Source organism: Phoca vitulina, unplaced genomic scaffold, assembly GCF_004348235.1.
Source record: "Phoca vitulina isolate PV1807 unplaced genomic scaffold, GSC_HSeal_1.0 scaffold20, whole genome shotgun sequence".
In the NCBI taxonomy this organism is placed as follows: domain Eukaryota; kingdom Metazoa; phylum Chordata; class Mammalia; order Carnivora; family Phocidae; genus Phoca; species Phoca vitulina.
The window spans coordinates 2,865,114-2,888,293 of NW_022589723.1; the positions used below are offsets into that span (position 1 = coordinate 2,865,114).

A 23,180-nucleotide genomic window follows, 5' to 3' on the forward strand; every position below is an offset into this window, starting at 1 on the left:
TCATAAGATGATCTGTCATTTCCTGACCTTACTTAAAGTCGTGAAAAAATCACCACTCCGGATTTCTGTGTCACACCATCTCATTCTGGAAGTTCTCAAAGTAAATTATCATAACTCTCTCACCCATCCCCCTACCAAGTTTACAATTCTTTTGGCAAGAGAGCAGTGAAGAGGCAGAAGTTAGGGATTAAAATGGAGTTTCAGGCAAAAAAATTTATAAAAATATATCTTACTATTTTTTTTTTTTACTACAGAAGTAATGCATGTTCGTTACAAATGTTCATCATATTGAAAAATATAAACAAGGAAACAATGTAACTCAATAAAAAATGCTTTTACTTTCATACACACACACACACATGCACTCTTCACCCAAACTAGGATATTGTATGTTTTGTCACTTGTTTTTTCTACTTATCACATCACAAATGATTGTATAGTGGAATATTCATTAGAAACTGCATTTTAATGGCTTCCTAATATGCCATAAGGTAATTAAAAACCCTCCTATGATGGGTATGTGAGTTGTTTACAAATTTTGTACACATATCTATGCTATGTAACATTTTTCATCTCAGCTTAGAACTTTTTAACGTAAATGTTTCCAGTGGTTACTGCTATTCTAGTGGTAGGTTCTAAACAAAGTGATGGGTTTTAAAATAGTGAAACTGCTTTACTCTCCTTAATAAAAAGTATTAGGTACCTCCTTCTGGTTATTGGGGGCAACTGACAAAACCATATCGTGTTTCCTCCCACCCTTCCACAAACATTCATGAGGCTCTACATGGTGACAGATACTGGGTGTGGGGCTGGGGGTTAAGGAGGGAAGATCCAGTTCTTCCCCCTAAGAAATCCATATTCTGGTGGGAAATAAACATTTAAATAAAGAACTACAATTCAGTGCAATTATTGCAATGAAGATGTACACAAGGTAATGCCTTCTAAGAAGGTGCCAAGTCAGCCTAGGAGCATGGGACAAGATTCAAAGGATCAAAGATCCACTAGATAAGAGTATTCCAGATGGAAGGAATAGCTTATGCAAAAGGAATGTATGACAACACCTCCCGAATGGCAACGGGTTGGTAAGGCAGGAAGGCAGGGATTGATGGGAGCTTGAAGAGGAGATGCGGTAGGGGAACAAAGCTGGACCTAACATACAACTTGGACTATTTGCATCACAATGGTGCAGTGACACACAATCATGTATGCAACGCACATTAGCCTGGGTTGGCCTTGGACTTGGCTGTTGTAACTTTATACCGTGCGTCATTACTAAGAACGAGGAACAAGTTCATTTAAAACAAAGGAATCTAAGCCCAAACTTGAAGAGCACATAGGTTCAACACCTTTCCAGTTTATTTGAGGAGCCTGAGTATTCTTGGGTCCTTTTTTGGAGTTCAGGGATCCCAGGTCTCCAAATCTTTTCCTCCTTATCATAATCAAGTCTGCTATGAAAGGAATGGATGATATTAAAACTCAGCAAATCCTGCTACAATGGTATCATTCTTAGTATTTCCTATGTTCCCACTTAAAAACCCATCTTTCCTGCTTTGAATGTTTCTTTTTCCTTTCATTTAACTTCTGGCTGATATCATGGTAGTCATTTGAAAAAATTCCAAGGGACTTCTGTGAACTTGGGAACACCAAGCAGTAACTGAAACGCTCGGTGGGTCAACAGACTTTAAAGGTATTCAGATCCTTGCTGGATAAAAATACAAATTAGAAAGTCCTCTACTGTCCTGAGACTCCTCTAAACTAGGACACACTGACGGTGTTGCATGGTAATGCCAATGCCCACTCTTGCACCCGCTCAGAGTACGCTGTTGCCTTCCGTGCTGGCCTGAGCGTCGGCCAGTAAAGCTCCAGAGCCGCTCTCAACAAGGGACGACAGTCTTCATCTACAGCGGTGCTTTGATGCCATCAGAAGCTGAGTTCCAAGCTTTATTTAGCCTTTAATATGCCATAGTTGCCAAGTGCCTTCCTGAGGAATGGCAGCTGGGAGAATTTCTCCTATCTGGCTTCCTCCCTCGGTGGAAAACAACAACCAGGATGAGCAATTATATCCTTGTGGTAAATGCCACTGCCTTTTACAAAACTCTATTCTAAGAGAATGGGTGCCAAGTAGAAGCGGCTGCTGGAGCACTAAGATCATCAATAGGCAAAGTGAAATCAGGGCTTGAGCCTATTTTTAAAACGTATGCAGAAAATAGAGTTGGGACCAATATTATCTAGAAACTAAAGGGACACTGTTGATAATTACTGGATAGGAAGCACATACTTAGTACTTAGAGCAACGTCTTGGGAAGTCTATTTGAATAAAAAAGTCCATTTCATATAATATTCATGTTGTAAAAGATCATCTGATAAGGTATATTTAGTTTTAAAATGTGAGTAGTGTAAAGATTTTCCAACTAGAAAATGAGGGAATTGTGTAATGGCTTCTGTACAGGGTTTTATAAATCTGTTCTCTTCTAAAGGAAGAAATCTCTAACGCTGTGAGGGCTTTTGAGGCTCCAAATGATTCAGAAGAGTCCTGTACCCCAGGTGGCATGAGGTGTCATTGGGGCGGGGAGCAGAAGTGAAGTCAAGGAGGGCTAAGTTCAAACACCAAGTCTTTATGTGTTACATGAACCTCGACAGGTTATTTTATTAGAAAATCAGCTTCCACATCTATGAAATGGGGACAGTAATGCCCACAGTGATGCTGTCAAGGGTTGTTTGTAAGGTACCATGTTGATTCCTATGATTTTAATGAAACAAATGACTGATGTCCTGGATACCATAACTCAAGAGGTACAGCGTGTAGCCGTAAATGGGCATTTCTACAACCAGACTCCCTAGGCTTGAGAACTGGCTCTGTCACTTACTGTGTGACCTTGGGCAAGTCACTTACTTTTGTGGACTCACGTTTCCTCATCTGTCAAGTGAAAATAATGTCATTAAGTTGTTTCGGGTTTTGAATGAATTATTCTATGTGGAGTGATTAGGAGAGTGCTTGACACATTGTAACCCACAATAAATACTATTATTGTTTTTGTTTCTATAACTCCAGAAACTTTAATTACTGGGCTAACAGTAGATAAAAGTGCCAAAACATTGTAGGAATGTCTTTTGTAATATCAGGAAAAATTAACAATATGGAGAATCATAGCTTTGAGGGCTGAGTCCAGAAAGTGATTTGAAAAGTCACTGTATTGCATTATTACAATCAGTAAGTCCCTTTATTGAAGATAGTGCTTAAAAAAATAGTCACTTTCAAGTATGTTTAATGTACTTGACCCTTCAGAACAACCAACAGAAGGGAATTCTGAGGAAGGGAAGCAAAAGTAGTTATAGAGCCGAAGCTGTCTCAACTGCTTTTTAAGATATAGGAACTCCATAATCCTAGCGACCACCCACTGAAACAGGCTGGGGAGTCCTGTGTCCTCTCCTTGTCTGAAGAAACTGCCCCTCACTCAGAGGCTTGGGACTACCTGAAGGTCCCAGGAAGCTCAGAAAGGCCATTCCAAATCAGCATTTGAAGATAAAGGAACAACCCACTTTATCATATGCTGCACATCTTCAAATTAACCCAAGGACAGATTACTGCAGGAATTAGCCTCTTCTGATGAGTAATGTAGGCAAATGGAAACACTGATGCTCCGCATTTCCACTCCCCCAGGCACTGCAGAGTTTGGCACTCGAACAGAACACATGAACACTTAGGCATTTGGACAGAGAGAGGATCCAAACATGTAAAAATGCTGGTGTTCTACAGCCACTCTTGGGCTCCTCTCCACATAGCACCGGGCTTCTGGAAAGGTCTGAGTCACAGCAGGGAGTGTCTTGGTAGATGAACCCTGGGACTCATCTTAGCAGGGAGACAGGTAAGGACCCTCACACAAATTCAACTGTAGAGCTAAATGATCTACAAGTTTAGAAAGTCAGAAGTCATAATAATAAGGAAATGCAATTTTGCTCCATTCATTTCCTGTATCACTTATCACTTGGGATGGTAAATTCCTCTGCTTATTCCAATTTTGCAAGGGAAAAAGTTATTAAAGGAAAAGGTAGGTGTTAATTTCCTCCTGTTAAACTGCCCCCCCCCCCAACCCCCCTGCCCCAGGCAGGAACACACTATAGGTGGCTCTGAGCTAAATTCTGAGCCCAAGAGGCTACATGAATGCTTTGTCAGGAGAGGGAAGGTAATGTCATGACCAGAATAGAGTCAGTCCTCTGAAAGGAAATTCCCAGTGGCCAAGCTGATTTAGGAGCCTGTGGGGCAGGTTGGCTGTGTTAAGATGGGAGATATTTCTAAGGCTGATGCTTGAAAGTGATTTCACAGGCTTCAGTGGCTAATAAGACCTATAAAGACTGCTTTTTCCTTACTAGGAGAAAAAGCTCATTCGAAATCCCATGATCTCACTTGAAACTTCCTTTCCCATTCAGCATGGGACTCAGGTATTCCCTTAGGATGGGGCTGCTCTCATGGTCTCCAGTGAGGTACCCACAACTCTGGATATTGCCTTTATGATTACGGTGGACTCCACAGTCAATAAGGGAAAGGAAATCATATTTACTGGGTATCTAACATGTGTCAAGAACTTCATGTTCCTTCCCTCATTTATTTACTTATTCATTTTTAAAAAATATTTTATTTTTTAAATTTATTTTAAAGACAGAGAACAAGAGAGAGTGTGAGTGGGGGGATGGGCAGAGGGCGAGGGTAAGAGAAAGAGAGAGAGTCTTAAACAGACTCCACACTGAGCATAGAGCCCGATGCAGGGCTCAACCTCACAACCCTTAGATCATGACCTTAGCCGAAATCAAGAGTTGGATGCTTAACTGACCGAGCCACCCACGGGCCCCACCTCATTTAAATTTCTTAAGAGCCTACATTATTTTCATTTTATCTGAGGAAATCAAGTCTCTGGAGGTTAAGTAATTTTTTCTGTGTCAAAAAAAAATCAGTAAATAGAAGAGCTGGGATTCAAATCCAGGCACAACTCCAAAGCTATGTTGTTTCTTCTTGACTCTTTCCAGTGACAAAGTGTTAGGGGCACTATATTTCCTTCCAATACCTACTGACTTTAATAAGTACATTAAAGATCAGTTCAAGGCAATAGCTTAATTTACACATACACATAAGTTTAAAGTTAACAGACCTGGGCATTTACATCTCAAGAAAGGAGAAAAATTGTCATGATGAGTTCCCAGCATCTCTCCCTTGCCACCCTCCACTCCCTCCTGCAGTAAAAGCTGGAGTATCATTTCCATTTCATTTCTTCATCCAACAATTATCCTTTCATCAGATAGTCCAAAATTCACGCTGTCCTGGTGGGAGTCATTAACAGAGCCCTTATTTCTTCAGCTGGAGCACACATTGGCATATTTACCTGCAGTGCCTTTTGCCAGATATATGTTCCCTGTGTGCTGGGTGGGGAATTCAGAATGATGCCAGATCCAAGGAAGCTTTGTGTTTTAATGAGCACAAAAGGCGTAAGTCTTGTAGACATTGGTTTCTCCACAACTCATCAGATGCTGAGGACTGAGGGTGTGAGGTTCTTTGAACACACCTATATGGCATTGGTTTTTTTTTTAAGATTTTATTTATTTATTTGACACAAAGAGAGCACACAAGCAGGGGGAGTGGGAGAGGGAGAAGCAGACTCCCCGCTGAGCAGGGAGCCCGATGCGGGGCTCGATCCCAGCACCCTGGGATCATGACCTGAGCTAAAGGCAGATGCTTAACCGACTGAGCCACTCAGGTGCCCTACCTATATGGCATTACATTACTAAGTGTGGGTAATGTTCAGAGAGCCACAATCAGCATTTGAAGCCCTGAGTCCCAAGCCCCTTTCCTGTATCACCAATTGGAAGGGCCACTGCCAGTGATGACTGGTGTGGGCTCAGCACATCTGGCTTCCTAGTCTTCTGAGGAGACAGGACAAGAGGGATGATGGGAGTGCTGCACACTCCTGGAATGATACACAACTAGATGGATGTTCAAGTTCTGAATGCAAACAGTAGTCTTTTCTGGGTGCACTGGATTCTTTGTCTCCTGACTCACTGATATATTCATTCTGCAAATTTTGCAGAGGGATATATTAATCTGGGAAGGACTGAGTAAAATTTTTCCTTTGAGAATGGTTTCTCTTTGAAACAAGGTCCAATCTGCTTCATCCAACGGTCTAGGTGTCCTTCGTATTTCCTTAGCCAATCCCCAGGCAGAGTTCTGTTCAGGTGTGTCCTGGGACTGTAGCTTGGGTAATGGCAACCAGATGGCAGGAGGTGAGTGGCACTCAGCAGGCAGTGGGGCAATGATTTTCTCAAGTCAATTCCGCTCATTTCCTCACAGATTCAACCCTACCAAACTCAAGAGATGTAGATATGTACAAGCATAAGAACTCTTTCTTTTCAAATCAGAGACAGCTTTCTGAGAACCTTATGACATCTGCTGATGTCACTAAAGGCTATTACAGTACAGCCAGACATGGGCTCCACAAACCAAGAAGGGAAGATCCACCCCCACTCTCCATGAAGATGGAACCGGGGAAGGGTAAGTTGGGAGGATAAGAGAACAACAAGACAAGGCTTTCACTTCACTCTAACCCATCATCCTGTCATTTTTGCATCTGCTTTTGTCTGTATCACGCTGTCCCCTGGGACACACAAAATGTGGACAGAGATTTCTTTCTTCCTGCAAATGATCCAGCATAAATAAATAAGTAAATGAGCTGACACCATTTCTAAAAATTTTTAAATGTTTCTACTGAATGTACAACACCACAGAAAACTTAAAAAAAAAAAACAACCCATACAGACCAAATGAAAATACAGACCAACCATAAGAAATATCATCAGAATCTGAGCTGATGGTTTTAGCCTGAAGGCTGAGGGAGGAAGGAAAATGTAATGGGTTATGTAGTTCCCAGTTACAAAAGAAAATATATAGGTTTGTGTTGTAGAGACAAACTTTGCCCTCATACTGGATTTGGGGAAGAATATGTGTCACGGTTTCTTACATAAGAGGCACGCTTACATAAGGGATTTCTATAAGGGACACAATGACTCCAATTTCAGTTTTTCGAAAGACACAGATACAACATGCTGTGGACAATCGACAGAATAGCTAGAGCTCTGGGTCTGGGTGAAAGCCTAAAACTCAGTCCTCCATTTTCATCCAGGCAGAAGCTAACCCATTCCTCCAGGCATAGGCCATGGACATGCTTGGGGATAGCATCCGTGTATTTTTAAAAAGGAAGCTTTGAATTTTTTTTTAAGTGATTGGCATTTACGATGTGTCAGGCATAGATCCAGACATTTTATAAAGTATATCATGAAACAACATGATGCACTGACATGACAATGGACTTGTAGTCAGATCTGGATCCTTCTCAGTGTGACTGAGATACATTCCTTAAATATCTTTGTGCTGTTTCCACATATGCAACATGTGGTCAACATTACCTACATTAAGGGATCATTGTAAAAATAAAGTGAGGAAAAACAATGTACGGAAGGCATGTAGCTCACCGCCCAGTAAATAAATGTTGAGTCCCTTTCCTGTTTGACTATATAGTCCTGAATATCCTATGCAATAAGGATTGCACAGATACAGACACTGAACTTGAGAACGGTTATGTGATCCACACTGGATCATGCAGCTGGAAGTGCTAGAGTCATGGTTTCAAAGCAGGACAGTCTCATCTTAGGTCTGATGCTCTTCCCACCATCTAATTAGTTGACACTCTTGCGTCTGTACCATTTCAACAGAAAATGATCATTGCAGCCTGAACAATTCAAGCCTCGATCATCCTCAGTAAGGGACAAGGGGCCGAAGCTCTGGCAAGATGCTCACCTGACCAAAGGTGAAGTCCGTCAAAGCCATAGGAGTACAGGTCATCACCGACACCATTGCCTCCCCATCCTTCTCCTCCGCCAGGGTATGGAGCATAGCCTGAAGAAGAGGCCCAGCCCACCCGCAGGTGTGTGGGCTCAGCTGTTAGGAAGGGGTCCACCTGGTCGATGATCAGCTCGAAGTACCACTTCTTGTACTGCGCCGAGCCCTCGGCAACTCCCAGGAAGATGTTGGGCCGAATGCTGAAATGAAACGTGGGACAGGTGGCATCTACAGACTCTCAAGCACCGAGAAAAGCAGAGAGCAAGTTGGGTAAGATCACAGGACGCACTGTGAACTGAAGGCAAGAGCAACTCTGTGTTTTTTGGATTATTCTAAAGTAGAAGAAGCTTAGAGCCTCTAACACTTGATCAAGTACTTAGTGGGAGGTGTCAGGACAACATTAATTCTATTTAAAAATATAAAGAATGTCTCCTTATTCCATTGAAGGCAACCAACATTTGCTGAGTGTTGACCATGGGTAAAAGACGCTGAAAATGTCGTAGAGCTGCGTAACTACAGACCCTTGTTTCTTTCTGTAAGTGGAAGAAATAACTTACTCAAGTTCCATCTCCTGGGAACTTGGTCCAAGCACCCCCGTTCTCACAGCAGCAGATTTTTCAACTAAGCATCACTGACAAGAATGGCCTCTTGAAAGCATTAAGAAATCACTATTAGAAATAAGCCAGACAAGAAAGAACGAACGAAAGAAAAAGACAGACAGACAGAAGCCAAGAAGAGGAAGATAAATACTGCATGCAACTACTTATATGTGGAATCAAAAACAAAAAACAAAAAACAAAAAACAAGTCAAACTCCTAGAAACAGAGAGTAGACAAGTGGTTGCCAGGGGTTGAGGAGAAAGGTGGGATAAAGACAGGCTAGTTAAAGGGTACAGACTTCCAGTTATAGGATGCATAAGGTCCGAGGACCGAATGTATAACATGGTAACTGTAGTTGATAACACTGTATTGCATAATTGAAACTTACCAAGAGAGTAGAATGTAAATGTTTTCACACACACACAAAAAAGGTAAATATGTGAGGTCAAGGATATGTTGTTAATAAACTTATGGGGCAAACCCTTTCACAATGTATATGTATATTAAATCATCACATTCTACACTTTAAATATCCTACAATTTTGTCAATTATGCCTCAATAAATAAAGCTGGAAAAAAAAAATAAAATTCAACCTAAAACGGCAAAAAAGGGGAGAGGGGAACAGAAGCCACTCTTAGCCAACCTTGTTAAGGGCTGGAGGATTTAATGTATCCAGCAAAATGGTTAAAAGCTCAGGACAAGGCATTTGGAGTTTCTCTCCAACTGGAATGCTCTTCTTAGATGTCCACTGTTCTGGGCTGGGGGCTCTGCACCATTTTGGGTGGGCAAGGGAAAACCAGACTGGTACCAAAAGAAAGTCTGTGTGGATGGCTCAGGTCTGCTCTGTACTTCTGAGAAGTTCTTTCCTCACCTTGTAGATTAGGGAGTGGGCCTAGGTAGAAAATTGCTAAAGAACCTTAGGCCTGTCTGATGCAAGGCCAGTGAGTTCACATGACTCCCATGTGGCTACATTATCGACCAGCAGGCTAAGATTCTATGTGAGCCCATGCTCTTCATCTTGGACTTCAGAGAGAACCCTCGGGTCAATGGCCATGTGCCAGAGGATGCAAGAAACCATGGTATCAACACGGGACATCCATTCTATTAAAAGATTCTAAGGAAAAAAAAGATGGTACCTTAAGATAAAAATGAGTATGTTATGGAGAAGGTATAAGATCTATGTTAAAGTAGAACATGCAACATGGCAGACCACTTCCGGTCAAATTCTCCAGCCCTCAGGTGGAACATACACTCCACTGTTGGCTACTTCAGGGGAAAAGTTTGAAACTCTGTGAAAGGGGTTGGAGTACAAGGCCCTAAAAAAGTACACATCTGTCCAGTCTCATCTCACATGCCAACTTCACCAGGAAAATTATGGGTAGGCAGCACTAGCCCTCTTCCTTTCCTGTCTGGAAACAAGATGGACACTTTGGAATGACGGTGGTGGCCTTACCTGGTCACATCATTAATCAGCCGTGTCTGCAGGAGCAGGTTTCTCCGGGGCAGCAAGTTATCACAAATCAGATTCTGGTTGGCTCTGACTGCGACCCCATTGCAGAGACAGAGGGAGCACAGCACATCGAGAACCTGCAGCGGGACACATTCCCCCCGGCCCCCACCAAACCTCAGGACCACCAGGAGAGCACCGTGGGCAGGACCCAACTGCCAAGACACATGAAGGAAGCAGGCCTCCGGAGGTAGGGGGCTGGCGACAAGTGGGAGGACCTCTTCAGAGTCATGGCCGCCACACCTCCCTCACCAGGCATCAGTGAGCCAATGCTGGAGCCTGCTGCCTCTTAGGGAAATGAAGCTGGATTCCTTCTAACCCGTCTGCCCTCATCTTAGCCCCTCCCCTCCAAACTCTGTGTTCCCTGTGATCACTGCTCTGCTCAAACAGGTGGGAGTCTGAGCTCTGAAGACAGACTGTCTGGGTTGACAGCCCAGCCATGGCAGGACTAGGCTGAGATGAGGCATTGCATCGAGGGCACAAAATCCAGGCATGACACCCTCTTGGAATTGTGCATGAGTAGGGGCAAGCACCAGAAGGTCCTTCATTGGCCTCAAGCCTAAGTTTGCGCTCCCACCCAGCCTTGGCAGCTCTCTGCGCTAGCATCAGCAGGCACCCAATACAGCTCTTTATGAAAAGCACTGTTGAAAAGAAAACCACAGACCCAAAACGGCATCGCTTAGGTTAAGGTCCCAAGTCAGTAAGCCAAGACTTAATACCTAACCTAATAGCAGTTTCAAACCCCTAGGAATGTAACCTTTAACCAGTCAACATGGAAATTTCCTCGTCAGCACTAGGAAATTTCCTGTTAGACCCCATCTGTTCCCCTTAGGAGGGCGACCTTGCATAAAACAATGGATTCTTTGTTAATAATTTCCTCTCCCCCCCAACTTAAAAAAACCTTTCCTTTTCTGTAGTCCTTTGGAGCTCCCCTCTACTGCTAGAAGGGATGCTGCCCAATTCATGAATCAGTTAATAAAGCCAATTAGATCTTTAAAATTTCCTTGGTTGAATTTTTGTTTTTTAATAGCACTCAGATTCCCATTTGGCCAAGGTCATGTAGCAGGATTGGGAACCTCATGTAGGTCAGTAGAGAGGATAGTAGGGCAGATTCCAGTTCTTGGGTCTCTGGCTGTGATATCATCAAAATTCATTAAGATACCCATCTATTCCCACACAATGGTATTCAATAACCTTCTACCTGCTCTCCTTCTACCCCTAGAGTGAGAACAGAACTTCAAGAGCCCAAGCGGCCCCTGAAACTATGAGACCAGCCACCAAGCCACTTCTGCTCCTCTTTGTTTTCCAGCTACGTGGGAAGTGGGAACAGCCCCCGGCCTCCTACCCACACTATCTCCTTGGGCTGCATCATCTGGCATTCTGATTTGTGTTCCTATATTGACAGAGCAAACTGTGCTGGGCCAGGCATCACTCCTCCCTCTCTCTCCTGCCGGGAGGAATGTGCAAACAGCAGTTGATAAATAACAAGCACGAATGTGGCAGCCGCATCTCAGTCTTTCAAAGTGGCCACTAAGACTCAGTGCTTAGTGGGGCTGGATGGCTTCAGGTTGGTGGCATTTGTATCCATAATTCTCACAAACCAATTTTCTACCTGACTCCCTGAATGTCAGTTTTGTTCCAGATAAATACAAAGCACATTTGTGGGACAAGCAGAAAAGAATCCCAAAGGTGGTTTAACAGGAACTCTCACCACTGCCGCTCTGTGAAACATATGGACCATGGAACTGGAAATCCAGAGGATAGTTTCTCATTCTAAGAAAAGAGCCATAGATGGCCAGGAAATTAAATACCTATCATCCAGCCTATCACACATTCTCATCCGTCCTGCCTCGGAGTGAAGGCTGTGGGAGACTTGCTGTCATAGCCAGAGGGAGAGCAGAGCTTAATCCACATATAATCGGAACAGCCAGGAGGAAAAAGCGCTCTGTGAGAAGGACTAGACGAACAGAATGTCTCACCTATAAATAAATGATGCCATAAAGCAATGGGGCTGACACTGTTTAGGCTTTATTTTTAAATTTATTTTTTTTTAAGATTTTATTTATTTGACAGGGAGAGAGAGAAAGAGCACAAGCAGGGGGATTTGCAGAGGGAGAGGGAGAAGCAGACTCCCCACTGAGCAGGGAGCCCCATGCGGGGCTCGATCCCAGGACCCTGGGATCATGACCTGAGCCGAAGGCAGACACTTAACGACTGAGTCACCCAGGTGCCCCTAGGCTCTATTTTAGAAGGCATTTCTCAGGGTAAAATGGGGGAATGGGGCCAAACTTCCTTTTCTTAAAAAGCTTAAATGGGTTCTCTTAAAGGTGAAGGGAGTGTAGACAAGACGAGGCCACCACAGGGAGATGCACAAGCATTGAACCTAGAGGTCATGTGCACTTCTGATGGAGGGGGAGCACCTTAGTGACCTCTGGGACGTATGGCCAGATGTGGCAGGTACTGCTCAGCAGTCACCAAGTTCCATTTCCTTCTAGTCCTGAGCCCACAGGGGCTACACTTCCTAGCCTCCCTTGCAGTTATGTGGGGTCATGTGACTAAGTTGTGCGCAGTGGAAGATAAGCGGACATGACCTAACTCTTCTACACAGTCCTCCTTGCACTCATACTCTTTCCAGCTGGATGAAGAGATCCAAGGAAAGATTACAAAGTCACGGGTCTCCTTACTCCCAGCGTGATCCAGTAGCATTAGCATTGCCTAGGAGCTTGCCAGAAATGTAGGGGCTTAGGAGCACCCCATGCACCCCCACCCCTGCCAGACTTACCAGCTGAGAGCCTTCATTCTAACACGATGGGTAAGCACATTACCTTCTGTGAAACACCGTTCTAGGGGATGGAAAGAACTTGTGTCTCCCAGACTGGAGAACTCCCACTGACTAGCCTAGGGCTGTGATGTGGAAAAAGAAATCTTCCTTATGAGAATGTGGGGTTGTCTGTCTTAGGAGTTAGGCTTCTCTAATTTACACACTGGCCCAACTTGAGAATTTCCCTGGCTCATTCTTTGGAGGCCATTGGCTTCTGCTTGTTATTCTTTTTGTTACTGACACCACAGTTCATTCAATATCCTCTCAGTTTGTTTTTTATTTCCACTTTAGTCTCTACCCCAAACATAGGCTTACGTGGGAATTCTCCTTTAAAAATAAGTACCTATTGTATATCCACAGAAACGTCATTTGGCTGTTGCATTCTGTCCTTCAGCTTTTGTCTATAAAAACATCTCCATGCTAAAATGTATTTATTCTGTGTAAATGCTAATTGTACTTATTCTGTGATTTTTTTTAAAATCAAGTCCTAGATTTGAAAAATGAGGATTTTGAAGCCCCTGAGGAACAGATTTTTTTCTTGCTGTGGATGTGAACCGGGTGGCAGGAAATGCTTCTATATTGCCTTGGCTGCCTGGGAGCTCAGAGATGATTTAGCAACTGTGTGGGAGTTGATGGTTCGATTACCTGTGTCTTCCCCCCCCCACCTAGACCAAACCTTCCATTCTGATTTATACTTTCCCGGGACCCATTATGATACTATTTTACAATATATTTTTCTCACGAGTGGCTCCAAATCTTTACAAAAATAAAAAAACATTTATCTGTGACAATGTTGAGACCTGGAGTAGGATAGGTTTGGGGCCAAGTAAAAAGGGCCTATTTTATTTTTATTATAAGATGCTTAGTCCATGGGAAAATGAGAAGGTGATTTAACAGTGTTCAATAACTGTTCTTTTTACCAAACAATAAAATCAGTGCTACTAACATAGTAAGTAAGGTGGGAATGGATTCTGGCTTTACTCATTCATTCCTTTTATTCATTTATTACACCTTCAACAAACATGGATTAAATGCTTGCCATGTAGAACATATCAGCTTGGCAGTGCAGCGAGGGGAATGCAAAGTTGGTCACTGCCCTGAAGGAACTTAGAGTCTGTGAGAGACATCTATGTATAAACCTAACGACAGTCTGAAAGGCAGAGTGGAACCACCAAGTAATGGCATGCTAGCTGTTTAAGGTTTGAAATGAGGAGACCATGTTCAGCCGGAATCGGAAAAAGCTTCATGGACAGAGTGGTATTTGAACAAAGTATTGAAGGGCAGATAGAATTATGATGGGTCCTGGAAAACTAAGAAGTGAGGAGATGGCGGGGGGCATCAGCAAGAGCCAAGTCACTAAGAGGTCGAGGGGCAGGGGACACTGAGAGAAAGGCATGTTGCCAGCACACCCTTTCCTGTCCTTTTCATTCCAAAGTTTGGGTTCTTTCGCTCAAACTTCCTGACTTCCACTCGATCAGGCTTTAGATGAGTGGCAATGTTTTCCGTGGCAGGGATAGAGCTAACAAGGGAAAAATCTTAGAAGAGAGAAGGCATAGTAATGCCGCCACTGTCTACGCTCCCTGTTCTCAACCTGCGATTGGAGCTGGAATGGTACAAAAAGGGGTTCATCAAACCCATGAGATGTACAAACCTTTTTTTAAAAGGAAAATGTCACGACCCTGAAGACCCTGGATGGACCCAGATGGGCATTCAAATTCCAGTCTCAGAAATGCTAACTTGTATAAAAATGCCTTCTAATTATGAATTCTTCACTGCATGGTTTTGTATTTAGAGAACTTTAAAAATAAGAACACAAAATTAAAAATATTCTCACAGAACATGTGGACCCCGAAGAACATGCTCACAGACCACAGTCTGAGAAACACTGGGAGGAATATGAAACTGTGAGTGGGAGACCCAAAGTCTGGTCCTAGTCTGTCACGAATTAGCTGTGTGGCCCCTGGCAGGTGGCTTCACGTCTCAGGGCCCACGTGCCAGCCTTGCTTCGGTCAAGTGGAAATAAGAATGCTACTTCCTGGGGTCATCCTGAGGACAAAGGAAAATGCCTGTGAACACGGAGGACAGTACCTGGCATTTGTCAAATGCAAAATAAATGTTCGCTATCATCATCGTCATCATTACTGTTGCTGTTACTGGAAGAGCTGGGAGGTGCCTGGTGGTTCAAAAATTCTCTATATTTTCAGTCACTGTCTTCATGGAAAACCAAGTGAATAGATCAGAGACATGTGAAAACCTAGGACTGGAGAAAAAGGAGCCGCCTAGAGAGCAAACCACTACACGCTGGCATTTTCCAAGCAAAGAGAAAGCGTCAAAACTGAAGTCTGGCCTTGCCGTTGTTTACAAAGCTACCACAAATAGCCCTGGTGATGATTTGGGACAGGTTTCTCTTTGAAAATAAGTGTTATCCACTCAGATCATTTCTAAGGGAAGGCCTGAATTCATGGCAAGCCAACATTCATCCAAAAATCCACCAAAAGACAAAAAAGGGATATATCCTAGAGGAGGCTTTTATGTACCGAGAACATATTGCCTGAACTTTCACAACATCGCAGGAATTTCTCAAACAGCGCCTTGGCTCTAGAAGATGAAAGACTGCTCTGCTAGTCCACTCAGGTCACATATCAGACCGGGTATTGATTTGTAGCAAAGTCCTTCAGCTCACTCAGGCTCCGATTTCTCCCCTTTGAATGGGCAGAATAGTCATCCACTTGCCACCAAGTGACATCCATTACATGCTTTGTGGCTTCTGGCTCACAGAAGCCATAACAAAGCTGGTTATTCATTAAGCATGTTATGTGGTATGATCATAAAGACCCAGGAGCAATGAAACGAGACAGCAGCTTTTCTCTCGTCAGAGGGCTCCTCCTGACATCTGTATGTAGCTCATGGCTTGGACCATGTGCTACTTGGGTGCTTATCAATTACTCTTATTATGCTTTGTAGATGGGAAGGAACATGTTGGAGCCGACAGACGCTGGTCTAACACTGGAGCCTCATGCCTGCTTTTGATTTACCACATTTGGGAAAGCAATTACAGGCCCCACATATTTCTTTCTCTTCTTTGCCAAGCAATTTCACCAATACTAAGGACCATGGCTTTTTTGCTTCCTAAGGCAGACACATCTAAGCGATGCTGTAGAGGCTTGCTCTCCTGGACCCTAAGATGTGTCTCAAATGAGCAGTGCCCCCAAAGGAGGAGGGCCAGTGACCAAGCCGAGTTTTCTGCACTCTGCAGGAGCACAGCTGCTGCCCCTCATGTCACCTGCTCTTGAAATACACCCCCTCAGCCTGAGGACGCTCCTGTTCACTCCCATTAGTCAGGGCAGTAACCCCCCATCTACAGGGCAGATATTGAAAGGTCAGGAAAAAACACATTTTAATAGACTTTCCCTGCAGATTGTTCTGTCTTAGCCATATAATGAGAGACTAGGACCATATAATTAGAGAGGTAGAACTTTAAGACACCTCAAAAAATTGATAGAGCTTTCCACCTTAGTAAATGAAATGGTATTATCTCCACTGCCCAGAGGATATCACTGAGCCCCAAGTCACACAGCTGTTTTGTATCAAAGGGAAGGACCTGGGGTGCCTGGGTGGCTCAGTCATTAAGCATCTGCCTTTGGCTCAGGTCGTGATCCCGGGGTCCTGGGATTGAGCCCCGAATCAGGCTCCCTGCTCAGCGGGAAGCCTGCTTCTCCCTCTCCCACTCCCCCTGCTTGTGTTCCCTCTCTCACTGTGTCTCTCTCTGTCAAATAAATAAATAAAATCTTTAATAAAAAAAAAAAAGGGAAGGCCTGGCAGCTTCAGTCCTCTAACTTGCTCATGTAGATTCATTTACTTCACTTGGTTCGACTCGGGGCAAATCTGATTTCATTCACTAACAAGCCAGTTGCCAAGACTTTCTATACTAGTTTTATCTGATTTTTGTATCTCTTCTTTATACAGCTTGGTATTAGCTGTTCCACTACTGAGTTCCTGGGCCCGAGGGTGGGAGCCAGTCCTGCAGTTGGCCTTGTCCAGACCCTCCTAACTCAGGGCCTCCCCCCGTCAGCTGTGTGCTCAGGGCTGAAGACAGTGAGTGGGGCTTGGGAAGCTGGTGGAAACAGAGAGAGAGAACATGCAAGACCCAGTATGACTGTCTGGCTTGGAGTGTGTTCCTAGGCAAGGAAGGGTCTTTCAGATCCTCAGTTTCCCAAGGTTCACCCCCACCCCCAAATCAAAGCTGAGAAAGAGATTAGTCCACATGCTCTCAGTAACACACACCGGTTATGAAGCAGCAGGGAGGGAAAAGCCAGGTCAAGGCCATCCCTGTTTGGGTTCTTCTTCCAGACACCCACCTTGTGATTCCGTCCATGCTTATCCAATAAGGAGATGATGGACTTGATGTGGCCCTCGGCTATCAGATTTAAGGCTTCTGGGCTTTCAATCAAGATGCAGTGTAAAACTTCCAAGATACCTGCATGAATGTCACAAAAATCACCTGGACATGAAATAAGCTGCGGAACCGACCATCATCTAGAAACCCAAATTATGAGTGAAAAGACAATCCTGAAGGGACAGGATATTATCGGTTCCTTGACTCTATTAAATATTTCTGGCCAGAAGACAGACTGTGGCCATGTCTTGTAGACTTCAGGAGCCTCGGCGGCCTACCTCGTCTGTAATTCAGAGGGGAGTTTTATTTAGTATTGGCCGCACCTCCCTCCTTCCTGGACAGACATGGATCCTTCTATGTCAAAATAGAGATAAGCAGCAAGTGAAATTAGTCAGAGAAAAACAAATACCAGATAATTTCACTCCTATGTGGAATTTAAGAAATAAAGAAAAAAGAGACTCAAATATAAAGAACTGGTGGTTACCAGAGGGAAGGTGGGTGAGATGGGGATGAAGAGTACACTTATCTTGATGAGCACGGAGTATTGTATAGAATCGTAGACTCAACTATGTTGTACACCTGAAACTAATATAACACTGTATGTCAGTTAGTTATACTTCAATTTAAAAAAATTACAGAGAAGTGGCTGTAAAATGAAATTATTAATTTGGTCAAGCCAAGCAATACCTAAACATATATAAAAAAGCAAATGCCCAGTTTACTATAAATTCTAAAGGTCCTTCAAGTAATTTAGAAAATATCTGGAGTATTCCTTGAATGAGAATTTTTCTAGGACCCACCCCAGAAATTATTTTCATTTCAGAAGTACTGGTGTTATCAAGCAAACTATAAACTCACTAAATAAAGACTATTTGTCTTTGCCCCTTTTCTCAGCACGCTGCATGGTTTTCTGTATTAAGTGAAGGCTAAAGGAAAGCTAGGTGGTGCCCTCGCAGCCTGGCACCTACAAGGGTAACACACCATGATGAAACTGCAAGGGAAGTGGTTAGCCAATATCTTTATTGGTTTTACTGAGAAAATTCCCCTTGGTTCTGTGTTTCTCGAGGCTTTTATAAATTACTATGAAATGTAATCTGGCCCATAGAGGAGGCACTGAAGAAAACAGAGGCTTGGGAAGACATAGGTGTAGGTAGATAGTCCTTAAGAGAGCCTTCCTTTGGTCTGTCTGTTCAAGCTCCAGCCATCTCTAGACAATGAAAAAAGCATCAAACCTTTCAGCGTCCAGAGAGGGGCCCACATCTGTCATGTTCACTCATAACTGAGGAAGACAACTTCTGAACCTCACTGCAGCCACTTACCCTCGATAACTACTCTCTGGTTCAAATTCTCTGTGAGTCAAGAAGGATTATAGATACAATGTCAAGGGTGATTGAGGTTTTAGAGGGGGAAACCATCATTTCCTCCTCTCCTCATCCTTCAGTCTGCTTCTAACCCAAACAGTTAGAAGTGTGTCCAGAGAAGATTTAGAAACCCCGAGAAAAAGAGTGCAGGCAACAAGGGAGGAGACCAGAAACCTGGGATGTGGGGTGGTGGGGGGGTAGGCGATTAAAGGATCCAGGGGATGGTGATGAACACACAAAGTGAAAAATGAAACAGAAAAGGAAATCGTTGAAGTCTGGGTTAGAGTTGTTAAATAAAGCCAGAGCAGTGCCAGGAAGATTTAGGACTTTCTTTTTGTTGGGGTAATTATTTGAGGGTTGTTTACAACTCAGTGGAAGAAAGAATTATTCAAAGATTCAACTTTTTTACTTTTTCTTTTTTTTTTACAGAAAGAAAAAAAAAAACAAACCCCACCTTCTACAGTTGTTTCCTGTCAATTCTTACCTGAGGAAGATTCTAGTCTGTCCAGTTTGCTGATTAGCCAATCAAGGTTGTTAGAGAATTGAGCGCAGTTGTTTCTGTTTCCACGAATGAGAGCAGCTGCAAAGGACACATTTGAACATGCAGGTTAAAGGGCATACGGATGAGCATAAGAACCTGGGAAGCTGTCAAATACTTCATCTGCTTAGCAACTAAAAGGAACTGAGTATAACAGTCTTCCCCTTCCAAGCCCTTGGATACAGTTGTTCCTATATTTGGAAGAGTAAAAATCTACCATTCACTCAAATATTCCAGAGAATCTATGTACTGAACATCTGTCCACTTGCTGGGAACAGAGCAGTGGGAACCCAACAGCAGATCTCCTGCCTTTACAAAGAAGACAAAAGACACAATGAACACACAAACTAATAGAATTACTTCAGATAGTGATAAGACAATATCTGCTTGGTTACTGGTTTAAGAACTCCATTCTTTGCACTGTTCTTAACCCTAGCTAGAGATTTGCTATTTTTCAGAGCTAAAGAGAGGCATCCTAGTGAAAAGAGCTGGAAAGGTTGGTTAAACTAACAGGCAAATAATAAGGAAACGTGAAACTCTAAAATATCTAAAACACATCAGCATATGACAATGGTTCCCGAAGTGTGGTCCCAGGATTGGAATGTGTCACCGGAGAACTTGTTAGAAATGCAAATTCTCTGGCCTTATCCCAGATCTACTGAATCAGAAACTCTGGGGATGGGGCCCAGCATCAGTGTTTTAACTGGCCCTCCAGTTGATTCTGATGCCTGCTCATGTTTGAGAACCACTGGTAGATGATATTGCTATGGGAGGGAGAGAATACACGGTCAGTAGATTTTCACTAAGCTAGACCCAGCAACCTTCCTTCCATGGACCTGGCCTCTGCAACAAATCCATGTAAACTGGGTTCATGTGCTTGCTCCTCATACTGTTGGTTTTCAAAGATGGGTTTTACAGCCGCCTGAAAGATACTTGGATAAGGAAAGGTCTTCCTCAGGACCTCTCCTTTGTATCTGCACAGTTAGAGGAAGGCAGAATTCAGTGCAATTTCCAGGTCAGCTGCAACAAGCTGGGTGCGGGGGCGGGGGGGGGGGTCAGCTGGCCTCACACCATAGTTCTAGCATTTACTACATGTATGGCCTTAGGGAAGTTATGACATTTCTGAGCATCAGTTTCTTCTGATTCAGGACTAAATGGGTAAGGGTACCTAGACCTCAAAGTGTTGTTCTGCAGATCTAAAAGAGATATTCCACTGCTTGGCACAAAAAGCTCTGTAACTATTAACTACTACTGTTGTAAAAATTACTGAGTTTGAGCCATACATACCATTAGAGTTGGAAGGTATTAGAGTTGGAAGGGGTTTTACAAGGTCACACAGAACAGTGGTAGTCTAATCAGCCTGACCCTTGACATTGAGAAGGGGTCCAACCTGACGTCTCTGGCTCCCCTCTGGCCCACTCAACTTTCTATGGACTCCCTCTAATGGGACATACACTTCAGAGCAAAACCCCAAAATGCTGCCTCATCATCACATCTGGGCAACTACCGGTGGCCACCTTCTCACACAGGCCAACACTGTCTTCCGCTGCCTCCCCCGCACAGTGTGGTGGTTTGGGCCCGTGTGGAGGCGCTGGTTACTGCAGGCCGCGGGACATCACCCCCACTCCGTGCTGTGAGAAGAAAGGCTGGGTGCTGGAACTTCCTTACTCTCTGCCTTTATTCCTCCCACCAAAAGGAAATAGCAGTAGGAATCACGACTGACCGACAGTCGGCCAGTGAGAGGTCAGAGAGCTACAAAGAGGAACTGTCCTTAACATGCAGGTGTCCAAGTCTAAACGTGGAGGGCACTGCAAACACGTTCGAGTCTTGTTCCCTCATTTTAAAGACGAGGGACTGAGGTTCAGAAAGAGTAAGTGACTGTCAAGGGTTTTATGGGTAGTTTTGGCAAAACTGATCCCCACCTGCTTTCACTTGCTGCTAACTTCTTGCTCTAAGTGTGGGAAGCACAATAAGCTGCTGGCTAACAGAATGAATGGCTGGGTGAGAATCAAATGGTTAGAAAAGGCTTCCAAGGAGCACCTGGGTGGCTTAGTCGTTAAGCGTCTGCCTTTGGCTCAGGTCATGATCCCAGGGTCCTGGGATCGAGCCCCGCGTCTGGCTCCCTGCTTAGTGGAAAGTCTGCTTCTCCCTTTCCCACTCCCCCTGCTTGTGCTCTCTCTTTCTCTCAAATAAATAAAATCTTAAAGAAAAAAGAAAAAGCTTCTAAGAATGAAGCTAGATGATCCTCGGCCAAGCTGTAGAGACCCCCCGCCCCCTTGGAAATCTTCCCAGGGAGAGGTTGTGCGTGTGCTTACCCAGCAGCTGGTACAGCAGGTTCAGGATCTCTTTCCAAGCCATGCCACTCTCCTCCCTTGCAATCCCTGCAAAGTGTGCTACGCTGTTGTAGATATTTAAGCGGTCAATGCAGTTTAACACAAGGGCCAACATTCCCTGTGAAGGAGATGCAGGGCAAAGTGAAAGCTCCCGATTAAGAAAGCAGGATCCTTTTGTTCTTTTCCCTCCCAGGTCATTCACCTTTTATAGCTGATAATGCTTATGTGCACACAGACCTTCACGGTGCCAGTTTGGGTTTTGTTTTCTTCCTAAAAACAAAATATACATTCTTATGCCCCAGAGACATGAAATAGCATCCATGGGGGGAGGAGCAAGTTAGCAGTTTCCTCATGACGGGTTTGCCCCCACGTGTTTAACTCCACCTAAGGACATATCGAAAGAGGGAGCATGAATGAGTCTCACAAAAGCTTGCTCTGGGCCTGGTGTGAAATGATTCTGACTCACCCAGAAACAGCCCTTGATACAGTTCCTATTTTCCTGTTAAATCTAAAGGAAGTTCAAGAAATTCCATTCAGATGCACAAGACAACCATGCTTGCTTCCTCCCTCTCCCCTGTCAAAAGGTAGGATTTAGAAACAATAAAACCAAAAGTGGATTTTAACTGCTTTTCTTCTAAATTACAATACGATGCCGCCCAGTGAAAATATCTGTGCTTATTCTTAAAGAGATATTGTTTCAATAGCCTTTCAGGGATCATGTCCCCAGAGCCGGTCTGCTTGAATCAGGAGACTGAGCAGGAATGGGTCTATATGCCATTAACTTTGGAAACGCCCAAGGGACAATCCCTGTCCCCAGGAACGGGGGCACTGCAGGAGTGTGACCATGACCTGTTATTGCCAAATCATCACATCCAAGTCAAAGAAGGCATGTGACTTTTCTAAGATCACACCTAGCCAGGGATGGAGCCAGAACTTGAGCCAGGGCCTCCTGAGTCCCACATTAGTTTTTCCTTGCATCCAGGTCTCATCCCTAGTGACTCAGACGCTCAGGTTCTAAGACCCGGCTTTGTTATCTTTCAAACTAAGGTCGTCAGTCATTTCTGATGTGGTAGAACCTGGGCATTTGTATTTTTTCAAACAGGTTTCCTAGGTAATTCTGACATCTTCTAAAATTTGGGAAACACAGCCAATGCCATGCTTTAATAGCTGAGATTTACTGAAAATAGATTTGGGATATACATGTGCACTGTGGCACTGGAGCTTTCAAAGACAGTTTGGTTGGAGTGTGCCCAGGTGCATGGTTACAACGTGTACTGGGAGCGTAACCATGCGCGCTGGACAGGGAAGGTGGGCTTCCGACGAATCCTTTTCTTCCCAGCGTCCTTTCTCTCTTGTTCTTTCGTAACTACGCGCATGCATGGAGACAAAGCTAAACGCAACCATAGGGATATTTTAGCTCTGGGAATTTATGTATTTATTCTCTCACAAAGAGAATCTCAATTTTTAATTTTTTCGACTTACTTCTTCCTTGAAAAGGTTCTGTCTGTTCTTGAGTGAGCGGAGCTTGTTCTGTTTGTCTTCGTGCTGCATCTCCTCCTCTGGGGGCTGAAAGTAGGCAATCAAGTCCTGCAAGGTCTGCAGGACCTCTGCGATCGGCAGGGCGACAGGCGCAGCTGTACGATTGTTTCCACTGAGGACACAAGATGGACACGGCTCAGACGCTGGGCCTTCGGCAGGGACCCTGACACACGTCCGCCGGATCCTGGTTCCTACCTGCCCCA

General features: G+C 44.0%; 1 protein-coding gene across 1 annotated transcript in view; it reads right to left on the reverse strand.

Moving 5' to 3' along the window:
• Positions 1–23,180, reverse strand: part of RYR3 (ryanodine receptor 3) — a 504,411-nt gene that overhangs the window by 218,536 nt on the left and 262,695 nt on the right. Inside the window, exons 13-18 of the mRNA XM_032417231.1 lie at positions 22,921–23,089; positions 21,421–21,556; positions 19,052–19,147; positions 17,169–17,287; positions 9,936–10,069; positions 7,841–8,082 (exon numbers count right to left, since the gene is read on the reverse strand). Of these exons, the coding sequence (XP_032273122.1) occupies positions 7,841–8,082; positions 9,936–10,069; positions 17,169–17,287; positions 19,052–19,147; positions 21,421–21,556; positions 22,921–23,089 (896 nt within the window). The remainder of the gene's footprint in view (positions 1–7,840; positions 8,083–9,935; positions 10,070–17,168; positions 17,288–19,051; positions 19,148–21,420; positions 21,557–22,920; positions 23,090–23,180) is intronic.